Source organism: Lepus europaeus, chromosome 15, assembly GCF_033115175.1.
Source record: "Lepus europaeus isolate LE1 chromosome 15, mLepTim1.pri, whole genome shotgun sequence".
NCBI classification, from domain to species: domain Eukaryota; kingdom Metazoa; phylum Chordata; class Mammalia; order Lagomorpha; family Leporidae; genus Lepus; species Lepus europaeus.
In genome coordinates, this window is record NC_084841.1 from 4,999,421 (window position 1) to 5,022,327 (window position 22,907).

General features: G+C 43.3%; 1 protein-coding gene across 1 annotated transcript in view; it reads left to right on the forward strand.

Annotated features, from left to right (window-relative positions):
- The window catches only part of ADCY2 (adenylate cyclase 2), a 398,563-nt gene that overhangs the window by 291,166 nt on the left and 84,490 nt on the right, over positions 1 to 22,907 (forward strand). The window contains exons 6-12 of the mRNA XM_062211805.1: positions 1,634 to 1,745; positions 4,346 to 4,473; positions 8,042 to 8,200; positions 8,953 to 9,085; positions 10,963 to 11,136; positions 15,096 to 15,139; positions 18,865 to 18,945. Of these exons, the coding sequence (XP_062067789.1) occupies positions 1,634 to 1,745; positions 4,346 to 4,473; positions 8,042 to 8,200; positions 8,953 to 9,085; positions 10,963 to 11,136; positions 15,096 to 15,139; positions 18,865 to 18,945 (831 nt within the window). The remainder of the gene's footprint in view (positions 1 to 1,633; positions 1,746 to 4,345; positions 4,474 to 8,041; positions 8,201 to 8,952; positions 9,086 to 10,962; positions 11,137 to 15,095; positions 15,140 to 18,864; positions 18,946 to 22,907) is intronic.

A 22,907-nucleotide genomic window follows, 5' to 3' on the forward strand; every position in this document is an offset into this window, starting at 1 on the left:
ACGCTCACAGCTGCAGGATGCAGGGCATCTGTCCTTCGCCCCGCATGTTGTCCTGATCCTGACGGTGATGCTGGATGACTTGTCGCTGCTGAGTACGGTGCTCTGTGGGGTTGGGGGAGGAGAAGGAACCAGTCGGCTTCCCTGCTCCAAGCCTGGCCATTGCTCAGATCCCAGTTAGTGGGTGACTGTGGAATTCCCTCTCTGCTACAACTGTGGGCGTCGGGGTCTGTGGCAGTTTTTTCCTACCTTGACATGGTAAGGTGGTGGCACAGCCTGCAGCTGGCTGCGCCGCTGTCTCCGTCTTCTCTCCTCTTGTCCTATGCAGTCTTCGTTGCTTTTTGTTTTAGTTTTTGTTTTCACTTCTTTGCTGAAAATTTCCATCAGTCAGATCCCTGGAAACCTAGTCCTTCCTTTGTTCTTTTCCTAAGCCAGATCGTGTTAAGTTAGTGTGGCTACGCCCTGCTCAGCCATCTTGGATGGTACAGAGTAAGCCGCCCTGTTTTCGCTATCTGAATCTCAAGCCTCTAGCAGGAATGTGTGCGTCTTCCCAAGGCTTTCATGGGAGTCAGGACCACGTGACTGCAGAGGGAGAGCTGTGCTGTGCACACTGCTGTGATTCTCTGTGCTGGGCAGAGACAAAGCCCCGGACATCCCACCCTTCCCCCCTAGTCTGTGTGTCCCGGGAAGGGAGGCTGCGCTGGCGTCTCCTGAGACCGACTGCTGGACTCCCCACCATAGCCAGGCCTGTGCCTGTCCCATGGCAGGCGTCACTTTTCCTTACAGCGGACCTCTGATCTGTGGCCCAGCTCATGCTGGTGCCCTTCTTTGTTTATTAGGTCATCCCAAGGAAGCTGTGAGCCTTGGGAGGACTCCCTGTGTCTGCTTCATCCTGACGGGGAGCGAGCACTCCAGGGCCCCTCCTTAGATTGTCTTCTCCTGTAAATCTTTTTAGTTAGAGCAAATTGACATCTAAGAACTGTACATGTTTATGGGCTAGCATGTGATGTTTTGAAACATGTATACATTGTATAGTATCCATTGGAGTAAATGTATCTATCTCCCCAAACATTTGAAAACATCCAAAATCCCATTCTCTAGTCTTTTTTAAAAAAAATGTATGGTACATTAACATCTGTCATCACTGTTAAGTATCTTTTTTTAAAATGTATCATTTTTTTCTTTGAATCAAAACAAATAGGATTTGGGTTTTATTATTTTGCTACTTCTGCTTTAGGAATTTGTGTAATATAAATTTACACAACAATTCGGGTAGAAACCTAGTCTTCTGAGCATCAGAATTGGTTCAGTTAATGGAAGTCAGGGTGCACCCCACGTGAACCAGACACAGAAGTGGGAACAAGACATTGACCTGGCCGGACAAAGTGCCAGAGTGTAACTTTCTTCTCCAGCAAATCCCCATCGTAACCACAGAAGTTTGACACCAAAAGGACATTTCAGCAAGCAAGTTTAGCAAAATGTTTATGTCTCCTCTGGCCAGGAAATTGGCATCTTTCTTAATGAAAATAAGCATAAAATTTGATTGAGAATTGCACGCATTTAGTGGGAAAGTTATGACTGCTTTCGTAACAAATATAAGCTTGTAAACCCTGTCTCATACCTCCTCCTCCCTCAGCATCTTGTACGCCGACATCGTGGGCTTCACCCGGCTGGCGAGTGACTGCTCCCCAGGAGAACTGGTCCATATGCTGAATGAGCTCTTCGGAAAATTTGATCAGATTGCAAAGGTGAGAATTGCAGATCTCTTTCCAGTTTGAAGGTACATAAAATCTTGGCTTACTTTTTTCTCCATCCCCTTATGAATATTTTACTCTTTCCTAAAAGTATCCTGTATGCTCTTGGATCTGTTTGTCATGGAATCTTAATGACTCTCAACCTATGTCTGGAATGAGGAGTGCCATGGCATACCGTTATCACACGCTGTCATCTATTTTTAAAACTTCTGCTTCTTATATAACTCAGTATTCAAGACCATGAGATTGGATTTTCACAGCTCTCTGCACTGTGTTATTTTAAGGTACTCTTTTAGGCATTTCCATGTCGAGGAGTTGGTAGGATCATTTCCGCTCATCTGGTTGTAACCATCCTGTATTCACACTGGCAAGTGAGACTCTGGAAGGACCCCTGAAATGAGATCCCTGCCTTCTGTGTGAGCCTTTTACCTCCTACTGCCTCCTTGTTGTCCTTTCTCTGTAGTGCCATTTAAGCGGAAATGTTAAGTTCAGTGTTTACCGTTCATATACTCGGTTTTGGAAAATGTCACGGATAAGAAGTGATGACAGGTCCTCAAAAACCATTCTGGGCCCCCTTACTGGAGCTGCCAAGGCTGCTGTAAGGAATGTTGATGACAGAGGTTTCCCTCCTTGTCAGCCCTTCACTTCCCAACCATCCGTTTGAATCAGCCTGTTTGACTTTGAGCTGTTGCCAACAACAAAAATACTTCCTTATGCCTAATAATTTTGTTATTTGTGTATGGAAGAGTTAGTCCTAAATTTAGTTCACCCCATGGTTTGTTCCCTTTTTTACAAAATAGAGACCATTCCAGCCAAGCCTCTTGGTATGAAATCTGGCCTCCTGACGTTAGCATAGTCGTTCTCGGGTCAAAATCCCCAGGTGTGTTGCTCAGTGATGCTCGGCTGACCATGACAGCGCTCAATGGGGGTTTTAAAAAATCAGTAAGAGTATAGCTTTGCAGAATTCCTTCCTTACCAAGCCCAATGGAGGAGGTGATTTTTTATGGGAGTTCATTTCTAGAAAGGGAAACATTGAAACTCCAATAATGAATTAAAATTTGGATTAATAAAAGACCATGGTTGCTCAGCTGCCTTGTCACATGGAGAACAAATGTCCCTTTCTGAGTGCTGGCAGCGCTGGAGTGTTCAGGGCACTCTCTCCCCCGTGAGCGTGTCTCAGCGTCCATGGTGCCTCTTCTGAAAGGGGCCACAGTCATATTGGACTGGAGCCCGCCTTCCTCCAATGACATCCATAAAAACCCCATTGCCAGATGAGGTCACACTCACAGGTGACTGACTTCGGCAAACACATTTGGAAGGACAGCATTTGTTACTCATAACAGAGATCCTCAGTGTGGCTTCCTCTCTCGGAAGAATGGATTGTCCAGGCAGCCCCTGGGTCTAGCCTGGGATAACATGTCCCACCCACTGTCAGTCAAAAGGACAGCTTGCTTTGGACATAGGCACTTGAGGATGTGGAGAGCACTGTTAGGAAGAGGTAGCCCAGAAGCTGGGGGAATGCCACGTAACGCGTGTACACTCAAGCTGAGGAGCTCAGTGACACTGATTACTAACCCTGTAGTTTCTAGACTCAGATTCGATCTATTTAGGGAATATGGGAGGGAAACCTGCGTAGTACATGACTGCCTTTTTCTTAACTAGGTTGCAATTCTCAGGAATTACAAAGTGCCGCTTCTATGGAGCCCTACACACTCACGGAATTTGCATGCTCACTTGTGCCTTATCTGCCATGGAAGAAAGTGTGCAAAATCTTCATCAAACCTGACACACGCCCACGAAAAGGAAGATGTTGTCTTCATTTTATTATTTCGGTTCTGTTCAGTTTATACATAAGCTTGTGTTACTATTACAGGAAAACATATCTGTGCCTGGCACATCTTTCCTTTTGTTTTTATTGTGTTTTGATGAAGAGTCTATAAGCTGTTTGGAAAGGTTAGAAGAAGATGTAGGATTGATGCATGCAAATGCAGTTAATCTATAATACAATCCAGTCAAGAAAAATAATTAGTTAAACTTTATATCCAAACAGTTTAACCTCCGAGCAGAATTAAGCTTTAAATTACTTGGAAGTATTGAATGGTAGCTTATTACCTCGCGGAGATGCTTATCAGAAGCTACACGTCTGCAAGAAAGAATCGGCTTCACTTTTAAAATAAATGAAGAAAACCTGAGCATAGCAGGGAATGATGTAAGATTCTAATTCAAATTAAGTTCTGAGTTTCTACACTATATACTCTGCATAGAATGTCTCATTCCATCATCCGTGTTTGGAACCGTTCAGACCAAAGAAAATGATCCTACCACTGTTCTCGGCTCATATTAAGTGTAGACCATTCTAGAACATTCACTCTGCTTTTCTGTTTCTTTTCTTTTGCTTTGTTCTCGCTGCTTGGGCAGAGGCTATGTGAATACGGGCAAGTCATGAAGGGAAGTGTGGTACTTCTCAGTTTGCCCTGCCTGCCAGCCCTGCACACTTAGGAGAGTCGGTGGAACTAGTGCTGGACGATACTCAGTAAACACGAAGCGTTATACAAGTGCTTAATGACAATGGAGTTCTGTGATTTTTCTTCCAGGAGAATGAATGCATGAGAATTAAAATCTTAGGAGACTGCTATTACTGTGTGTCCGGACTCCCCATATCTCTCCCCAACCATGCCAAGAACTGCGTGAAAATGGGACTGGATATGTGTGAAGCCATAAAGTAAGTGCACCTGCTTTGCAGGGTTCTTTCTTTCTTTTTTAGAAAGCTTTTATTTAATGAATACAAATTTCATAGGTACAGCTTTAGGACTATAGCAATTCTTGCCCCCATAATTGCCCTCCTACCTCCTCTCCCATCCCACCTCCTACTCCCTCTCCCATCCCATTCTTCATTAAGATTAACTTTTAATTAACTTTATATACAGAAGACCAACTCTATACTACTGTTTTTCTGTCCACTAACATTAAATACATGTTGCTTGTTTAAATATAAATATACAGAGGCTCGTTTATTGGCATGTGAGTAACTCAGCACCAAGTAAGACTTCTCCAGGTGTTTAGTGTTGCTTTACTCATGTTAGATTACAACAAAATGTTGGAAATCCATGGGACAAGGCTGTTTTGCTTGCTGCATAGGTGGCTTTTTATAAATTAAAGGACATCTTTGTGCTTAAGTAAAAATTCTGTACTTGTAACAGCTCTCTGATTTCTAACAAATAGGACTGCACACATGTTGCAGGAGTTTTTTTTTAACCACCAGTTTGTAGTTAATATAAATTTGATGCAAAGTTATTTCATGTAATCAAAAATGCTCAGCTCTGTTAATGTAATTTCAAATTGCATCTATGATGTGTTTCTGCATTGGCTCTGTATGTGTTTTTCCTTGTGATTCTAGAGAAAAATCTGCATTTACAAAATTATATCATTACTGTGGATAGGTCCAGGATAAAGGCCTAAGGTTAAAAGGTGATTTCTATTACAAGTATCAGAAAGCTACCAGAACCTTGTCATAAATGATAAGAACCTTTTGTTTGCTGATTGCATGATTGGAAGATTTCGGTTGATTGAGTTTTTTGAGTGTTTTGGTCAAGTGATTTTTGCCTTCTCCTCCACATATTGTTTTTCCATGTAAAGAGGGTTGGAGTTATGCACATGATGTTCCAATTCCCTGTCTCAGGACTGCAGTACAGAGGGCTACAGTGGGGGGATAGCAAGTGCAGCTGGCGCTAGTCTTGCCCATGTGTGTGTGGGTCACACGTGTAAGTGACCAGAGGGTTGACAGAGGCTTTCCCGACACTGTCCAGGGAAGAGTCATGTGACCACCCACCCGAGGCCAGTGAGGCTGAGGTCTCCTGATGCATCAGAGAGACCTGCATGTTTCCGTCCACTAGGCCAGCGGGAAGTTACTGTGGGCTGTGACAGGGCCAGTAGGAAAAGGGAGGAGAATGAAGAGAAATCCGTGAGAAGGTTGAGATGGGAAAGGCAGGCAGCAAGGTATATTTCCATTACAGGAGGTGCAGGGCGTGGAAAACAGTGGTGTTCTCCTCACTTCTTCCCATAAATAAAGAATTTACCTCCTCTGGTAAATGAGAAATATTTCTGTGATTTTGTCCCCCACAGGTAAGTAACTACCCATGAATCTACAGGGCTAGATATAAATGAGTGCAATCAGTGGAACGAATAGATGTCTCATATTTATTACCTGCTCCAGGAGTCAGCCTGCGTGTTGATTGCAAACATGAGGTGAAATGGGTTCTATTGGAATGAAGCGTTTTTTCTTGATTTCCCTTTTCAAATATGTTTGGGAAAGATTTTATGAAGAAATTATGTATATCAACTGGATTAAACAATCTGCTCTTTTATGAAGCTCAGTTTCTGCTTTGGAATCCTCTAGTTTCCTGTTCCATTATGTCTAAGTTACTCCAACATGTTGAAGAACTTTTAGGGGAAAGAATCCTTACCTTATATTAACTGGCCTGTCACACCTTCATCAGAAGTATCTTTCTTCTGTTATATTTTCTATTGGGGTAAAATACACATAAAGCAAAGATTGCCCTCTTAACCATTCTTCTGACATTAAGTATCAAAATGTTGTACAGCCATCACCACTATCTATTTCAAGGGCCTTTTCATCACCAAAGCGGAAACTCTGTACCATTAAGCGACAGTTCCCATTAGTCTGCTCTCGAGCTCTTGGTAACCTCATTTATACTTTCTGCCCCCCGTGAATTTGCTTATCCTAGATATTTCGTGTAAGTTAAGTCCTACAGTGGTTGTACTTTTGTGTTTGATTTCTTCCACTTCACATAATGTTTTTAGGTTTCATTAATGTTGTGGCATGTCAGTCCCCCACTCCTTTTCATGACAGAATAATATATTGCAGTGTGTGGAAATGCTGTATTTTATTTCTATACTCACTGTTGACACATGACTATCTTAGACATCTGGAATCCCAGCAGTCTTAGCAGACTGCTCATTCTGAAACTTACCTTCAGAGTAGACCATGGCCCGGTGAGCTCCCCTCACTAACTAAGAGATCCACATTCTTCCTCTATTGCACATCACCTGTTTAAGTTTGGTTGATAAGGTAATCAACATACAAGTTGTTTTGTTATACTCCCAATACAGCCAGTGACGGAAGGGGCACTTCAGCAAGTTCAAAGAATTCTTTATTCTCGTTCTAATATGAAAGAGCAAGCATTTGGGTTTCCATTTCTTGGACCAAAAGACAGGGATTTTCATTTTTTAACTTAGTAAAGGAATACCATTTTTTTGGATGACCTTTATTTTGACATCATGAATCTATTTCTTTTCATCATTTTGGCATGCCCCAAATGATAGCATTTTGTCATGTAAGCATGACATATGCACCTGTGCCATTCAGGGATGTTAATGATTCCTTTGATTCCAGTTCGCATCTGATGGTCTCTCAGTCTTACTGTCTCTACAGTCTCTCAGTGTTTTTCTATACATTTCCCTATACTTGGAGTAAATCTCTCCCTATTACTAGGGTCGTCTTCCTGTGTACATCTTTTTGCAGTAGCACTTTAATTGATGAAGGTGTTTTTCTGGCAGAAATAAATAAGCATTACCAAGCATTTCCATTTTTCCCTTCATTGGAGTTCTTTATTTGTTCCTATTAACAAATTGACAATAAGGTCCTAAAATAATTTTTAATTAACTTCTTTTTCACGATGCCTCATGCATTATTAAAACGTTTAAACAAGCATTTTCTCCTTAGTTTTTAAATAATTTGCACAATTTAAAAGCTTTAATCTCATGATTATTTTTAAGCCTTATTCAAGCTGAAGTCATTTTTAAACTTGCAAATAAGCTATATTGTTATTTTATTAGCAGAATATTTTCCTTGAGGACAGACACTGTATGGACTCTAATTATAAGTGGCATCCAAGCTCAATCGTTTTCTGACATTACCAAACAATGTCATGTGATTCTAGCTGGAAAATGCAGAACAAGTGACTCCACATAGCAGATCTTGATGTGTCTTAGTTGCAAAAATGAAACCAAAAGCCAAAATGCTGTCACCGCAGTCCACCACCTTGTGGCTGTGCAAGCCACAACTGCAGTTTGTGGTCTAATCTGGGAGCGAGAGGAAGGAAGAGCCTTTTGTCTTGGTTCAATGCAGAGATCTTCTGCCACTGCAGGCATTCATGGCAGGTTTCCCATAGTCTGAGAATTCTGAATAATAAAATACCACGGAAATGAGCCAGAGTTAAAGGAAGGGAGAGGATGTTACTGGAGTGTGATGCCATGTCTCTTCTATTTAGGAAAGTCAGGGATGCCACTGGAGTTGACATCAACATGCGTGTGGGAGTGCATTCTGGGAACGTGCTGTGCGGTGTGATTGGTCTGCAGAAATGGCAGTACGACGTGTGGTCACATGATGTCACATTGGCCAATCACATGGAGGCTGGCGGAGTCCCTGGGTAAGGCTGAACATTGGAGTTCTCTCTAGTCTGGCAGCACAGTGTGACAACAAATGACTGACTTCTCAGTTTGTGAAGACCTTGTTACCTCTTGATATGTTACTCATGCACGTGGCCTCGTACATTGCTCAGATAGACACAAACTCTCAAGTCCAGATTCTACCACCCTTTGACCCACAGTCAAGACTGTGGCTATGAGATACTAAATTATAGACTTTGGCTTGTAAACATTATCAGTAGAGACCTGTGTCTAAGATGCTTTGGGCATCAATGGAGATATGAGATACGATGTCTGGTAACAAGTACTGTTACAGTGAGCCACTATAGCATGAATCTTTGGTTAGAATTCAGACAGGAGAATCTTGATGCAAATGCTATTATTTGTAGACAGAAAGAAAATCCATGCTTTTATTGACATCAGCCTATTTCCTAAAATGCCCTAGACATATGTTATCCTCACATGCAAATCTTCTGTATGACTGAATTTTCTTTGCTGTCGTAAACCCCACCTGTCTTGTTGGTTTCTGTGAGTGCAGAGCAGCTGCAAACATCAGTAGCTCATGACCTCCAGGAACATCTTTCAAAGCAGTGGTCAATAAAATGTAAATTTTAACCATGGTCAGTTTTCCCAAGAAAAGTGGAGTTTCCTTCATTGGGGACATAAATTATTTCTGAAATTGAAAACAAATAGAACATCTTTCTTCACGTCCATCCTGTTGTGTCTTGACTGTGGTTTTAAAATGGAATTTCAGACGTGTCCACATTTCTTCAGTCACCCTGGAGCACCTGAATGGCGCCTACAAGGTTGAGGAGGGAGACGGTGACATCAGGGACCCGTATTTGAAACAGCACCTGGTGAAAACCTACTTTGTCATCAACCCAAAGGTTAGAGTCGTTGTAAAATCATCCTAATTGTGATTAGCCTGTTAGTTCTGTGATTAAGAGGCAGGGAAAAGCAAATTACTGATGGAGATAAGTATTTTTAGTCAGGAATCAGTGTAATTCTTGCCTAGTCTGTGCTCTGAAATGACTTTAAATGCGTATGGTGGCTTAGTAAGGGAAGATCTTTTTGCAATGATGAACTGAAGTCTTTATCAAGCAGTTGAAATGTGTTGCTTGCCATAGTGATGAGAGTATTGCTACAGGTTGCTAGTCTGGATCATCATATATCCTAGTTAATGTTAGTGTACCTGGGAGTCAGTATGACTTGTCAGTGTACGTTTAGTCAATGTTAGTCTATATGTTCATTGATATATTTGCTATGTGTACCAGCTGCTGTTAGCATACATGTTAATCAAGGTTATTTCCCATGTATGTTAGTTGCTGCTAGTGTACCTTTGAGTCAGTATTAGTGTACGTTGGTTGAGTACCTGTGTACATGTTAGTGTTGGTGCCCATGTTGACCTGTGTACATGTTAGTATTGGTGCCCATGTTGATTGGTGTCAGTCACTGTACATGTTAGTTCATGTCAGAGTACATGTTGGTCAATGTCAGTCAGTATAGTTTAGGGGATATCGGTCAGCATATCTGTCAGTATCTGTGTAGGTATTAGTCAATGTTAATCATATACATGTTAATCACTGTACGTGTTGACCGATGCCAGGCAGTATATGTGCTGGTCAATGTTAGTGTGCGTGTTAGTCCATCTTAATGTATATGTTAATCTGTATGCACATTAGTTGATATCCATTTATATGTCATTCACTCTACAAGTATACATGACAATCTGTGTACATGTTACTTGATGCTGATCCATATACATGTTAGTCCACAGTTCTGTATATGTTAGTCGTTGCTGCTTCTGAAAGAATGTCAGTGAGCACCGCATAAATTAAATTAGAAAAGATTTTGCTCAGTCCTTCAGAAGTTAAAAATCTATCAAGATGAAAAACGATGAAAATATGCAGAAAGGTGAAAAGGAGAATGTTTTAAAGATTGGCTAGTAAGCTTCACATTTGCGTTTGTAAGAAAATGTGGGTTTGCACAGACATGTGTGACTTCCACACAATACACACTTCCCTCACCTGGCAGCCTGTGTAACCCACACAGACAGTGTGGCACCATCACTCACTCTGTTCAGATCACAGGTTGGGCCAGATCCAGGGGCTCAGAGTGCGCAGTTCTTTACCTCTTCTCAAATTCTTGCCAAACGGATTTTATCACACAGCTACTAAATGGTGCAAATATCAGCAAGAAAGATCTCTGAAGTGTGAAAACCAATATCACAAAATCAACAGGCTGATGTTTATACACATTTACTCATGGTCGTAGCCCCAAAACCCGAGTCTTACCTTTGCAGGCAAACTTTCACCTAGCTTGACCATGGAGCAGGAAACAGATGTGTGACAAGCAGCAAGAACTTGGCACGATGGGAAATAGCACAAAGAACATTATCTTCAGGCCAAGAACACCCAAACACAGACTGTGAGGCTGCTTAGCATTCGAGACACCCCCAGTCCAGCTATTGCTTTAGAAAAACACTGCATCGAGAAAAAGTTAAGACAAAGCAGCATATTCTGTTTAAGAATTTTCCTTACAAAAATATCCATTCATATCGCTGCTATTTTTCTCCAAGTTTCACTTACATTTAAATTTGATTCCATTGACTATTCCCCATTCACACGGAAATAAGAAAGGCCAGAGAATGTGGGTAGAGTGGGTGAAGAGGAGTGGACTTGATCAAGTATGGCTGGGGCAGCAGGGGAGAGGCGGGGAGCTGTGGGACACCAGGTGCATGTGATATCTTGTTTCTTACTCCAAGGGAGAGCGGCGGAGTCCCCATCTCTTCAGACCTCGCCACACCCTCGACGGAGCCAAGATGAGGGCGTCTGTGCGCATGACCCGGTACCTGGAGTCCTGGGGTGCGGCCAAGCCCTTTGCACACCTGCATCACAGAGACAGCATGACCACCGAGAATGGCAAGATCAGCACCACGGTATGCCCGCCCCGGGCCTGGCTCCCCAAGCACAAGGCTGGGCATCTCCAGCCAATATAAGTGTCAGCAGGGGAGCAAGCATGCCATCCTCTGTCTCAGAGCTGAGCTCCAGGCCCAAGTGCTAGGGACTCTAACGTGGAATTATTTTGCATTCTACTATTAGACTCCAAGACAGTGTTCTTTACAACTGATAATAGTAACTGAATACAAGTGAACTGTTTTTAATTGAGATTTTTCTTTTCCCATCATGAAGTAGAGTCCCTGAGCAGATTAGTAGAAAGACAAAGGCACAATGTCCCTGGAGTTTGAGAAGCATCAAGACTGTCTCATGGCATAGAGATTCAGGTTGTCCACAGCAGTGTCTGTACAGTCTGCTGTGTTTTCTTGTTTACCTCAATGACTTCCGGTTGATGGTACACAGGGACATATGCAATATGATGGCAAAAGAGAGATGGACAGTAGGAAGATCCACAGGAGGAAGGAAAAGTAGAGTTAAGCACTAAACACCACTAGATTGTTAAGCTGTCTCTAAGTCAGAGTGGCTGCAAAATGACATTACCTGTATTAGAGATGCAGTTTAAATTGAAAACAGAATGTAACACTACAAAATTCTTATTTACTTAGGAGAAGATGCAAGCCAGGTTGTCAGGTGAAAGAATTTTCCAGTCTCCCTGAGCCCCCTACCCCCAAGGTCTTACAGTGGCACACCATGCCATGTAGGTAGAGGCGCAGCATTCCTGTTTTGGCTTAGTTGCATTCTTCTCCTAGCTTCCTTGATAGTTTATCAACTAAAAAACGAAGGTGAACAGAAGAGTAAGACCCATCAGATAGTCTACAAGGGAGACTCTGCCAGAACAAGTTTGCCGGGCGCTTATTCTCCCAGGAGAGAGAGAGGAGAAATAAGAAGGAAAACAGACACACAAACAAGGTCATTTCAGGTGCTGACAAGGGCCATCATGAAGTTCAAATGCAGTAATGTCCTCAGGAGTGCATGGGCTGGCTGCTGTGACTGGGAGAGCTGTGAAGGAGAGGAGTAATAGGCACCAGAAGATGACTAAGAAATTTGGTGGCCCTAATCTGGAAATGACCGTGGTGTTCTCTGGGGGCAGAAAGGAGGCTGAAGTGGCTGGAGCCTCCTAACAGTGACCCAGGGAGATGGCCAGGGTTGAGATGCAAGAAGAGTTGGTGGTTCATTGTAAGTGGAATGGGGGGTCCAAGAGGATCTTAAGCAAGCAAGGAACAAGCTGTAAGTCTTGCTTTGGGACAGCACAGCAGGAGTGCAGTGGTCCCAAGTGAGAGTGACGCCCTCTTGTGCTAAGATTTTCCAGTGGAAGCCGTGAGAACTGACTTCAGCGTCTATTTGGAAGTACAGTAAATAAGGCTCGGTGATAGGTAGGATAAGTGTGGAAGTGGGGAGCAGAGATGAGTCCAAACATTTCGACTCCATCACTGGGGGATGATGGTGCTGTTGAGGTACCTGATGTAAGAGGGAAATCCAGTCAGTTAAGATGGACAAGTCAAGACCTTGATCACGGTCATCTTCAAATCCACGTCTTTCCACTGTCTGAGGGCAGCTGGGAATACGCAAGCCTAGGACTCGGGAGAGGCCCGCGCTGGAGACAGGAATGTGAGACTCATGGGGTTTTGTGATCTTTGCAAGTGTGAGGCTGGGTGAAGTCAGCAAGAAGAGAGCAATCCAGGAGAGGGCAGAGGCACTGGACCTTCACGCATTTGCCTTCGCAGACAGAACACGTTCTTGGATGCACCATCCAGTCGCCAGTGAAAGTCGATGCTTTTATGGCCAGCACCGTGGCTCACGAGGCTAATCCTCCACCTGCAGCACTGGCATACCAGGTTCTAGTCCCGATTGGGGCGCTGGTCCTGTCCCGGTTGCTCCTCTTCCAGTCCAGCTCTCTGCTGTGGCCTGGGAAGGCAATGGAGGATGGCCCTGCACCCGCATGGGAGACCGGGAGGAAGCACCTGGCTCCTGGCTTCGGATCAGCACAGCGCCGGCCATAGTGGCCATTTGGGAACCTTTCTCTCTCTCTCTGTCTCTCTCACTGTCTAACTCTGCCTGTCAAAAAAAAAAAAAAAAAGTTGATGCTGTTATCATGCCTGTGAAAAAACTCATAATCTGGCCTCAATACTACCTTTACTGTTAGTACTAATGGCTGCCAACTATGTCTGTCATTGAGATTATCATGCCCAGCAACCGGTTGGTCAGTTTTTAAGTTTTCTGTGCTGTTACTAATGTATGCTCATGGCAGGGGGTGGGTGGGAAAGTGGAGCGAATCCTTTCCAGGCTTGTTGCTGTGGTGATTCTTTCTTTCTTATCAGTCTTTGTCGTCCCAAGACTTAGGAGTGAACACCTCCCTTATTATCTGAGCAAGGAACGCAGGAATGACTTTAGTCTGACTTCAATTTCTCTCTGTGTGCTGGTGAAGAGGCCTCATTCAAGACAGAGTTGGAACTAGAGTTTAGCGTTCCCTCTCTCGGGAAATGGCTTGTGGAGATCGGAACACTGCCTGCACAAGCTTGGCTTTCTCAACTGTGTAGTTTCACCTGTCACAGTTTGAAAGCCCCGACTTGTACTGCCTCAGTAGCAGTACATAGATATCCTAGGAAACCCCCAGGCTTCGGGCAGCACATTAAGCCCCTGCTATGTTTACTTAGCTGCGTCTTTTACTCACTTTCAGAAAGCCCCATTGTAATTCTTACTGATCTATTCCAGGGTCCAGCAATTGTCATTGCCAGAAGTTATTTCTTTTATCTGATCCCTGAGGCAGAGCTCCATGGAGTCTTCATTCAACATTGATGGAGCTCTTGAATAATGCATTATTTTACCTTACATAATGAAACTTGGAGTTCAATTACTTTTTTTTTTTTTAATGCCTTAACTTTCCCTAGGCTAAATACATTTCCTAATCTAACCTTGGAGATCAAAGCAGCAAGTGAAAGGTTTTTGGGAGCCACTTTGCCCCACCGTTATTTTCATTTTCAGCACAATTGTATAAAACTGGACCTTATTTTCTGTGTCTCTTATTTGGCAATAGGTTCTCCAATGGTAAACCCAAAATAGTGCCTCCCTTCCGTTTCTCTAGCAGCACTCACAGGTTGATCTCTTCCTTTTTGTCCAGATTCCACACATTCAACCAATGCTGTGTGAAAAGGATTGCCTGTAGTGTTTGTGGTCTTGTTTATGTTTTAAGGCATTTTTAGATAACCATCTATCTTAAAGACCATTTTCTTGTTTTTTTTTTTTTTAAGATTTATTTATTTACTTGAAAGTCAGAGTTTCACAGAGAGAAGAGGCAGAGAGAGAGAGACAGGGAGAGACAGAGAGAAAGGTCTTCCATCCAATGGTTCACTCCCCAAATGGCCACAACGGCCGGAGCTGCGCCAATCCGAAGCCAGGAGCTAGAAGTTTCCTACGGGTCTCCCATGCAGATGCAGAGGCCCAAGGACTTGGACCATCTTTCTACTGCTTTCCCAGGCCATAGCAGAGAGCTGGATCAGAAATGAAGCAGCTGGGTCTTGAACGGGCGCCCATATGGTATGCCAGCGCTTCAGGCAAGGGCATTAACCCACTGTGCCACAGCGATGGCCCCTAAAGGCCATTTTGAAATGAGCCTAAGTTACCAAAGGTAACTTAGTCCTCTGCAGGCCACTGTTTAAAATCAAATCTTCAGAGATCAGGATGTAAGTTTTTAAAATCCAGACAATAATCCTGAAGCTTCCAATATCTAGAGTCTATAAATTACCTCAACATTCTGTTTACAGACGGGTTTTAATCTTGATTCTCATTTACACTTTTAAGTTCCTTTTCTTCACGTAGGTAGTTACTTGTTACCTGAATGATATTTTTTCATGATGAAAAAAGAAATGTGTTATATATAATTATCATTGGAACATTATTCATGAAATAAATTTGACGACTAATGAACTTCTTTTTAATACAGGATGTACCAATGGGTCAGCATAATTTTCAGAATCGCACCTTAAGGTATGGTATATTTTTGACTATCTAATTTTTAAAGGCTTATTGCTTTTTATCTACTTCTGAAAGTAATTATCATCAATTATCGTTGTTTCAAAGGCTACTTCTAAAAGAGCAGCGACTTGTGAAAAGCTCTATTAAATTGCTTTCAGCTTCTAAAAATAGGATTATTAGTGCCTTGTTATTAGAATTATGAGATGGCAAAGGGAAAAAAACCACCTAGTAGTCCCTTTAGAATGTTAAATCGTGCTCTTAAAATGACTTTCTTAATATTAATGTGTAGTAAAAAATTGAATTGCCTCAAGATGGGTATGTTTCTTAACACTGCACTTCTGGATTGAATCCTAACGATAGGTCACACTAAGTGCACTAGGTCACACTGCGTGCAGCCTTCCCATGAGGAAGTGCGGGGCTGTCAGTTCTGCTCAGAGACAGAAAAGGCTTCTCACGGTGTCCGCGTGCGCCCCTGTCGCCATGCGCTGCAAGATCACTTTTCTGCCCCACATTCCGCTATCTCTGGGGCTCCGAGTTTTACTGTAACATCGCTTTTGGAACTAAGCAAACCAATGTTACAATATTGGGACAATTCATGGAGGCCTGAGGCCCGAAAATTAAAGCAGCAAACACACTTATCATTGCCTGCCAAAGTGCCTGTTATCCCAGAATTCTTCTATATGACTTCATATGTTATCATTTTGTGCCAAGTTTGAAATTCTGACATTGAGATACACACTTACAGTCCTTATGTAGGACACATGATCTGACTCATAGATTTTTGAAACTGTAAGTGGATATACCATATTAAAGAGAACTTGAGCTGTTATAGAAACATTGCTGACTCTCAGATAACCAGAGAAAGCATGACCCTTAAGGCCAATAAGATACTAGCATGTGTCTGAGCAGGAACTTCTTGAACTTCTTTTTATTTGTATTTCTTTTTAAAGGTTTATTAATTATTTGAGAGGTAGAGTTATAGACAGAGAGAGGGAGAGACAGAGAGAGGGGTCTTCCATCTACTGGTTCACTCCCCAAATAGCTGCAGTGACCGGAGCTGAGCCAGGCCAAAGCCAGGAGCCAGGAGCTTCTTCTGGGTCTCCCACGCAGGTGCAGGGACCCAAGCACTTGGGCCATCCTCTACTGCTTTCCCAGGCCATTAGCAGGGAGCTGGATCAGAAGAGGAGCAGCCAGGACTCAAACCGGTACCCATACGAGATGCTGGTGCCACAGGCAGAGGTTTAGCCTACTACACCACAGCATTGGCCCCTTCACTTCATATTTGCAGCCTCTTTGTCATCTGTCTCCCTGCCCTGAAAGTCTGCTTCAAGACTATATTGAAGTCACAGAGAAGGCCGGTGTCTTCTGGGACAGGTGCAGTCAGGAGGATCATGGTAGTGAGCTATTGTTGTCTGTAACAGGTATACAGAAAGTCTAGGATCAACCTTGCAGCATCACTATGAGGTAGATGCTATCCCCATTAATGTCTCACAAGAAAAGGAACAGGCACAGCAGTCAGCAGCATCCCCAGTCACTGGACTGGCGGGGATGAGCTGGGATTTGTTTCCAGGCTCTGAGACTCTGAAGCCTGAACTGTCCTGCTGGCAGTACTGTGGGCCTCTTCCATGTTCATTCTTTTAAAAAAAAATTATTACTTTTGTATTTATTGATGTATAGAGAACAGATTTCATGAATTTCATCAACACGATTCCAAGAATACAGCGATACTTTCCTCGTTCATTCTGCTGTCTGCTGTGGTTTTTGGTGTTCTGTGGCTTCAGAGCCTCATGCCTTTGGATCAGATTCATCCAGGCCTCCCTCATACTTCCTAGCTTTGTACCATGGACTCACAGTTCTCTCTGAGACTCCAGGCTGGTCCGGGAGCTGGCATCATGTGACCTGCCCCATGCCTCATTAGACATAACAGTACAGGCACGGTGGAGGGACAGGTTTGAGTAAGGGGCTTGGAAGTGAGAGTAGAGACAAACTGGGTGGCAAGGGTGGGGGCAGAGGGCAAGGGCAAGGCCAGTGGTGGGCCCAGCAGCAGGTATCCTAAGGCAATGAAAATCAACAATGCTGAATATCAGAGAGGTGAGATCCTGGAGAGGGAGTCAAAAACTCCAGTTGGATGGATTGTCAACCCCGAAGCATCTTATCACCTCCATAGCAGAAGTTACAAGATTACAGGGACAAGAAAAATGTGTATGTGTCAAGAAGTGCTGTTCAGATAGTTACTGAATTCAGATCATTCAGAAATGCCTTTAATGGCTTTATGTATGCACCCCTTATGCCATTAGTCTCTATGGAGGCATTGTCTAGCCCTAAACAGATGATTGAAGCCTATACAATTACCAGCCTGTACATCATATTAAAGAGTTACTTTTACTATAATCCTCAAGGTATCTTACTATTCCTTCTTAGAGTTTTAGAGATTTAAAAAAGAAAGAAAAGGAAGCTGGGCCAGCATTGTGGCACAGTGGGTTTAGCCACTGCCTATGCTGGCATTCCTTCTGCATGCCAGTTTGAGTCCAGGCTGTTCAAGTTATGATCCATCTCACCTGGGAAAGCAGTGGAAGATGGCCCAAGTGCTTGGGCCCCTGCACCCACATGGCCAGCCCAAATGAAGCTCCTGACTCCTGGCTTCTGCCTGGCCTAGCCCCAGTCATTGAAGCTTACAGACATCCAGGAGGTGAACCAGTGGATGAAAGATCCTCTCTCCCCATCCTCCCTCCCTCTCTCTCCCTCTCTCTCCCCCTCTCCCTCCCTCCCTCTCTCTCTCTCTCTCTCTCTCTCTCTCTCTCTCTCTCTCCCTCTCTCTCCCTCTCTCTCCCTCTCTCTCCCTCTCTCTCCCTCTCTCTCCCTCTCCCCTACTTCACTGTAACTCTAACTTTCAAAATAAATAAATATATTACTTTAAGAAAAAGACCTATTCAGTTAGTAATTTAACCGGTCCCAACCCGCAGCACCCTTGCCCGTGTCGAGGCCGAGGCACCTGCCTGCTGTGCTCAGCCAGCGAAAGCCGGGCTGTGCTTTCCATCTTTGCAGTAGCTATTAGTTCCTGAAAATAGGTTCTGTTTTTGTTTTCTCCTTTATTTCCTTCTCCTGTGAACTGTCAAATGAATTTGGGGAGCTCTTGTTATTATTTGGCAAAATTTATCCAGAAAGCATCTTGTGTTTTGGCTACAGGCCAGGTCAGGCACTCTGCGAATGTAAGTGGGTTTTCTATGAGGCACTGCTCTGGAAAGCTCTGGGACATTGAAGCACAGCCGAGTAGCTTTGATCTGACTCGTGTAAAACTGTAGGATCTGTAATTTCTTGAAAACTGACCAAGAGAAAAACATGAAAAAATAAAGAAAGGACGACTGTTCTGGCAAGCACCGGATTTTTATAGGGGAATTTCCGGAGCCAGTGTGTGCTGTCATCAACACCTCCGGGGCTGCTGCATCTCCTAGAAGACGGGGTTCTGGGGTTCTTTGATCTCAAGCGCCAAGTGCTTATCTGTCCATGTGGCTTTTGAATGCCTAGCACATGTCACTCTGAGTCATCTCTTCCCGTACCAAGTCAGCCAGGCCCCCGCGCGCAGCAGTGTCGAACAGGAAGGTTGCTCTTAGGCTGCTGTTTCCTTTTTCTGCTACTTGATGAACAGAATTAAACGGAGGTGCTGGCATCACAGAAACAAAGGCTGAATATTTACTTCGGTATTACTATTCTTACCCCGTATTTCTTTTTTAACGCAGAACTAAGTCACAAAAGAAAAGGTTTGAAGAAGAATTGAACGAAAGGATGATTCAAGCAATTGACGGAATCAATGCACAAAAGTGAGTTGTCTTTTCATTGAAAATTATCTCATTCCAAACCCTGTTATTTAAAAATAATGTTAGTTTTTTCCAAAGGTGTTTTACCACTGACTCTGCAATACTTATCATGACAAAGCCAAGTTTTCTGAGGCAAATTCATTGATTTCACCTCAATTATCACTCATAATAGCTTTTGTTAACAGTATTTCTTTAATCTGTTTTTTAAAATTATTCTCTGCATAGAAATTATTCCCCAAGTCAGTCACTGATAAGCATGATATGTAATCACAGAGACAAGAGAACTCTAGCACAAAGCGTTCAGCAGTAATATTTTTTTTTGTTTTTTTTGTTTTTTTTGTTTTTGTTTTTTTTTTTTGACTTTTATTTAATGAATATAAATTTCCAGTATACAGCTTATAGATTACAATGGCTTCCCCTTCCCATAAATTCCCTCCTACCCGCAACCCTCCCCTCTCCCGCTCCCTCTCCCCTTCCATTCACATCAAGATTCATTTTCAATTCTATTTATATACAGAAGATCAATTTAGTATAAAATACTTCAACAGTTTGCACCCACATAGAAACACAAAGTGAAACATACTGTTTGAGTACTAGTTATAGCATTAAATCAAAATGTACAGTACATCAAGGACAGAGATCCCACATCAGGAGCAAGCGCACAGTGGCTCCTGTTGTTGACCCAACAAATTGACACTCTAGTTTATGGCGCCAGTAACCACCCTAGGCTGTCGTCATGAGTTGCCAAGGCTATGGAAGCCTTCCAAGTTCCCCGACTCTGATCATATTTAGACAAGGTCATAAAAGACAGGGTGAGGATAGTAACCAATGATCCTAAGAGTGGCCTTAACCAGGTCTGAACAATTATACAGCATTAAGTGGGGAAGAGGACCATCAGTACACACAGGTTGGGAGTAGAGCCATTGGTGGTAGAGTAGAGGTTATGATTACAAAGGAATGAGGCTCAATTGCACTAGACAGGGTCTAGAACAAAGGACAGAGTCATTATTAGAGGAGCTAAGAAAGGTGTTGTCTAAGCTGAGCAAGGATTCTATATGGGGAAGCGGAAGCCTTCGGGTTATATTATGTGGCACCACCCGTTGGGAGTGCTTCCCCTACAGAGTCAGAGAACGTTGGCACACCCATGGTTCTAAATTACAGAAAAGCACTCGAATTGAAATTCAGTGCCTGATGGGAGGGAGACTGATGCTTTGTGGGGCAAAATAAACCTGTGAAGCCAAGAGTTGTTGTTATAGTTTTAAATCATCAAAGAGATTTTCACTTTGTGTTGCTATATGGGGGCAAACTGTTGAAATCTTTACCTAATATATACTAAGCTGATCTTCTGTATACAAAGAGAATTGAAAATGAATCATGATGTGATTGAAAGGGGAGAGGGAGCAGGGAAGGGTTGTGGGTGGGAGGGAAGTTATGGGAGGGGGGAAGCCATTGTAACCCATAAGCTGTACTTTGGAAATTTATATTCATTAAATAAAAGTTTAATAAATGAAAAAAAAAAGCGAGAGAGAAATAGGGTAAAAACAATTTAAAGGAAGCTGTGGCTTTCACATCCTAAGTGGAACGATGACGCTCCTCAGCCCTCACATTCCCCAGAGGTTCATGTGTCACAGCTGAATGCAAGGAGAGCAGAAGGCAGAGGACTCAGCACGGTACCTAGTACCTGTCAGAGGTACCTAGTACCTCTTAGACACTCAGTAAATGTTGAGTTACAGCGAACACCAGCAAGTCCATTCAAAAAGCCTTCAAAGAAAATTCTTATGGAGGCCTATTTTTTATCATGAAAGTTGACTCTTGATAATTATAAATGATGCTTTTCCTAGATTTCTTTGTCTCTAAAATTGAGTTGCAGGACTTCAATTAGTACATGGCTGTGCATGTTGTAGAGGGCTCCATGGAGGAATTTACTTTGGAATAATGAAAACACTTAGGATCGCATGAGTATATACAGGGGTGTGTGTGTGTGTATGTGTGTGTATAAGTGCGTGTGTATCTGTGCAAAAAAGCATCTCAGGTGCGGGCCGGCGCCATGGCTCACTTGGTTAATCCTTCGTCTGTGGTGTGGCATCCCATACGGGTGCCGGGTTCTAGTTCCGGTTGCTCCTCTTCCAGTCCAGCTCTCTGCTGTGGCCCGGGAGGGCAGTGGAGGATGGCCCAAGTGCTTGGGCCCTGCACCCACATGGGAGACCAGGAAGAAGCACCTGGCTCCTGGCTTCGGATCAGCGCAGTGCGCTGGCCATAGCAGCCATTTGGGGGGTGAACCAACGGAAGAAAGACCTGTCTCTCTCTGTCTCTCTCTCACTGTCTAACTCTGCCCGTCAAATTTTAAAAAACCTCTCAGGTGAGCAAGAGTTGCAATTCATATGTACTGAGACGTTGAGTTGTCCATTACTGAGGGCCTTCAGGGTGCTCCCAGGAGACAAGCACTCCCAGCTGTCCTGGGGCACTCAGACCCACAAACCATACCTGGACAAATGCTCAGCGATGCCTGGCACCAGAATCAGTGGTGGAGAGGAGCCTCAGCTCTTGCCACAACTGACTTCAACACATCACAAATGATTCCCTGTGCCCTACCTGCTGCTAAAGCCGGTGAGGCTCTGACTCCATGTCGTGTAGGTGGAAGAACATGTTCATGCAACCGGGGGAAATAGCAGCGAATACTCTGTGTCCCTCCGGAATAAAGCACACCATCAGAATGAAGAGGAGACCTTGTTGCTCGACTGAGTTTCACCAATAGCAACAATAGTAATATTGAAAAACACTCATCTCTAAAGTCAGCCTCAGCGTGTGTTCATGTAGGACACCCATCTTCTTGAACTGATTTTTTTACTCACCTTCTAGAACATTCTTGCTGATGGAATTATAAATATAACCACAGAGTTTGCTTATTTTTGAATTTGATTTGTGTCATTCAGTATTCAACAACTGCTTTGTGAATACCTTTGTGTTTTGGTGTAGTTTTTGTCTGAAGTAATATTTTAATGTTGGTGTCACTGCTTATGTTGTAATTTTCCCAACACATCTCAGAAATCAAATTGAGAAAAATGTGATGCTGTACTCAAAGAGAAAACGCTTTCGACGGAAGCTCTTATGCACATATTTTTAATTAGCTTCAATCACATTTTGTTCTGCCCTACACATTAACTCCTTTAGTTCTTTGAAACGGTTTTCTGATCTTTGGATTTCTGCTTGAGGATTCAGTTGGGGTTCCAGGCTTGATGTGCCATTCAGTTACTTTCTGCAGTTGACATAAAACAAAGATTTGTATGCAGATTCTCATTTATTCATTTACTTATTCATTTAGCAAGCATTTGTTACAAAGATGAGTGACGTCATGAAACATACCAACACACACTTCTTCCGCTCCTCGGTGCACCCAGAGCTCCCTGGCTCCTCGTCAGACAGAGACACTTGTTCTTTCAGGTCAGGGCCCACCGTTTTGACCTCATTTAACCTTAATCACTTCCTTAGAGGCCACACTTGGGGTGAGGGCTTCACTTGGGGTCACACACACACACACACACACTCAGTTCATGACCATAGGGAAGTGGTCCTCTGTGTTAGTGTCACCTTTGCTGTAAGAACTCGCATTCTGTATCCTAGGACGATTCGGGGTGAGGATGTGAGCATATTTGTGTCCCCTACCTCGACTCAGGATCTTTATTTGGCCTCAGACTGGCGGCATTATTAGTAGTAGTATTAGTATTAGTACTATTAAAGTTGGCAGGGAGTCACTTATTGAATAGCTCAGGGATGACTTTTTCTAGACCACAGAACAAGCTGAATCAGGAAAACTAAGGAGTCCATGAACAAAAGACACACAACCCCTCCTCTCCTTCTACCTTTCCCGCTTTTGTTTTCCTGTAGCTCCAATTCCCCAGTATCGTACCTGACCTTATCACCCTGCGCAAACCTTTCCTTTTCCCAATGTCCAAATCGCATCTGTA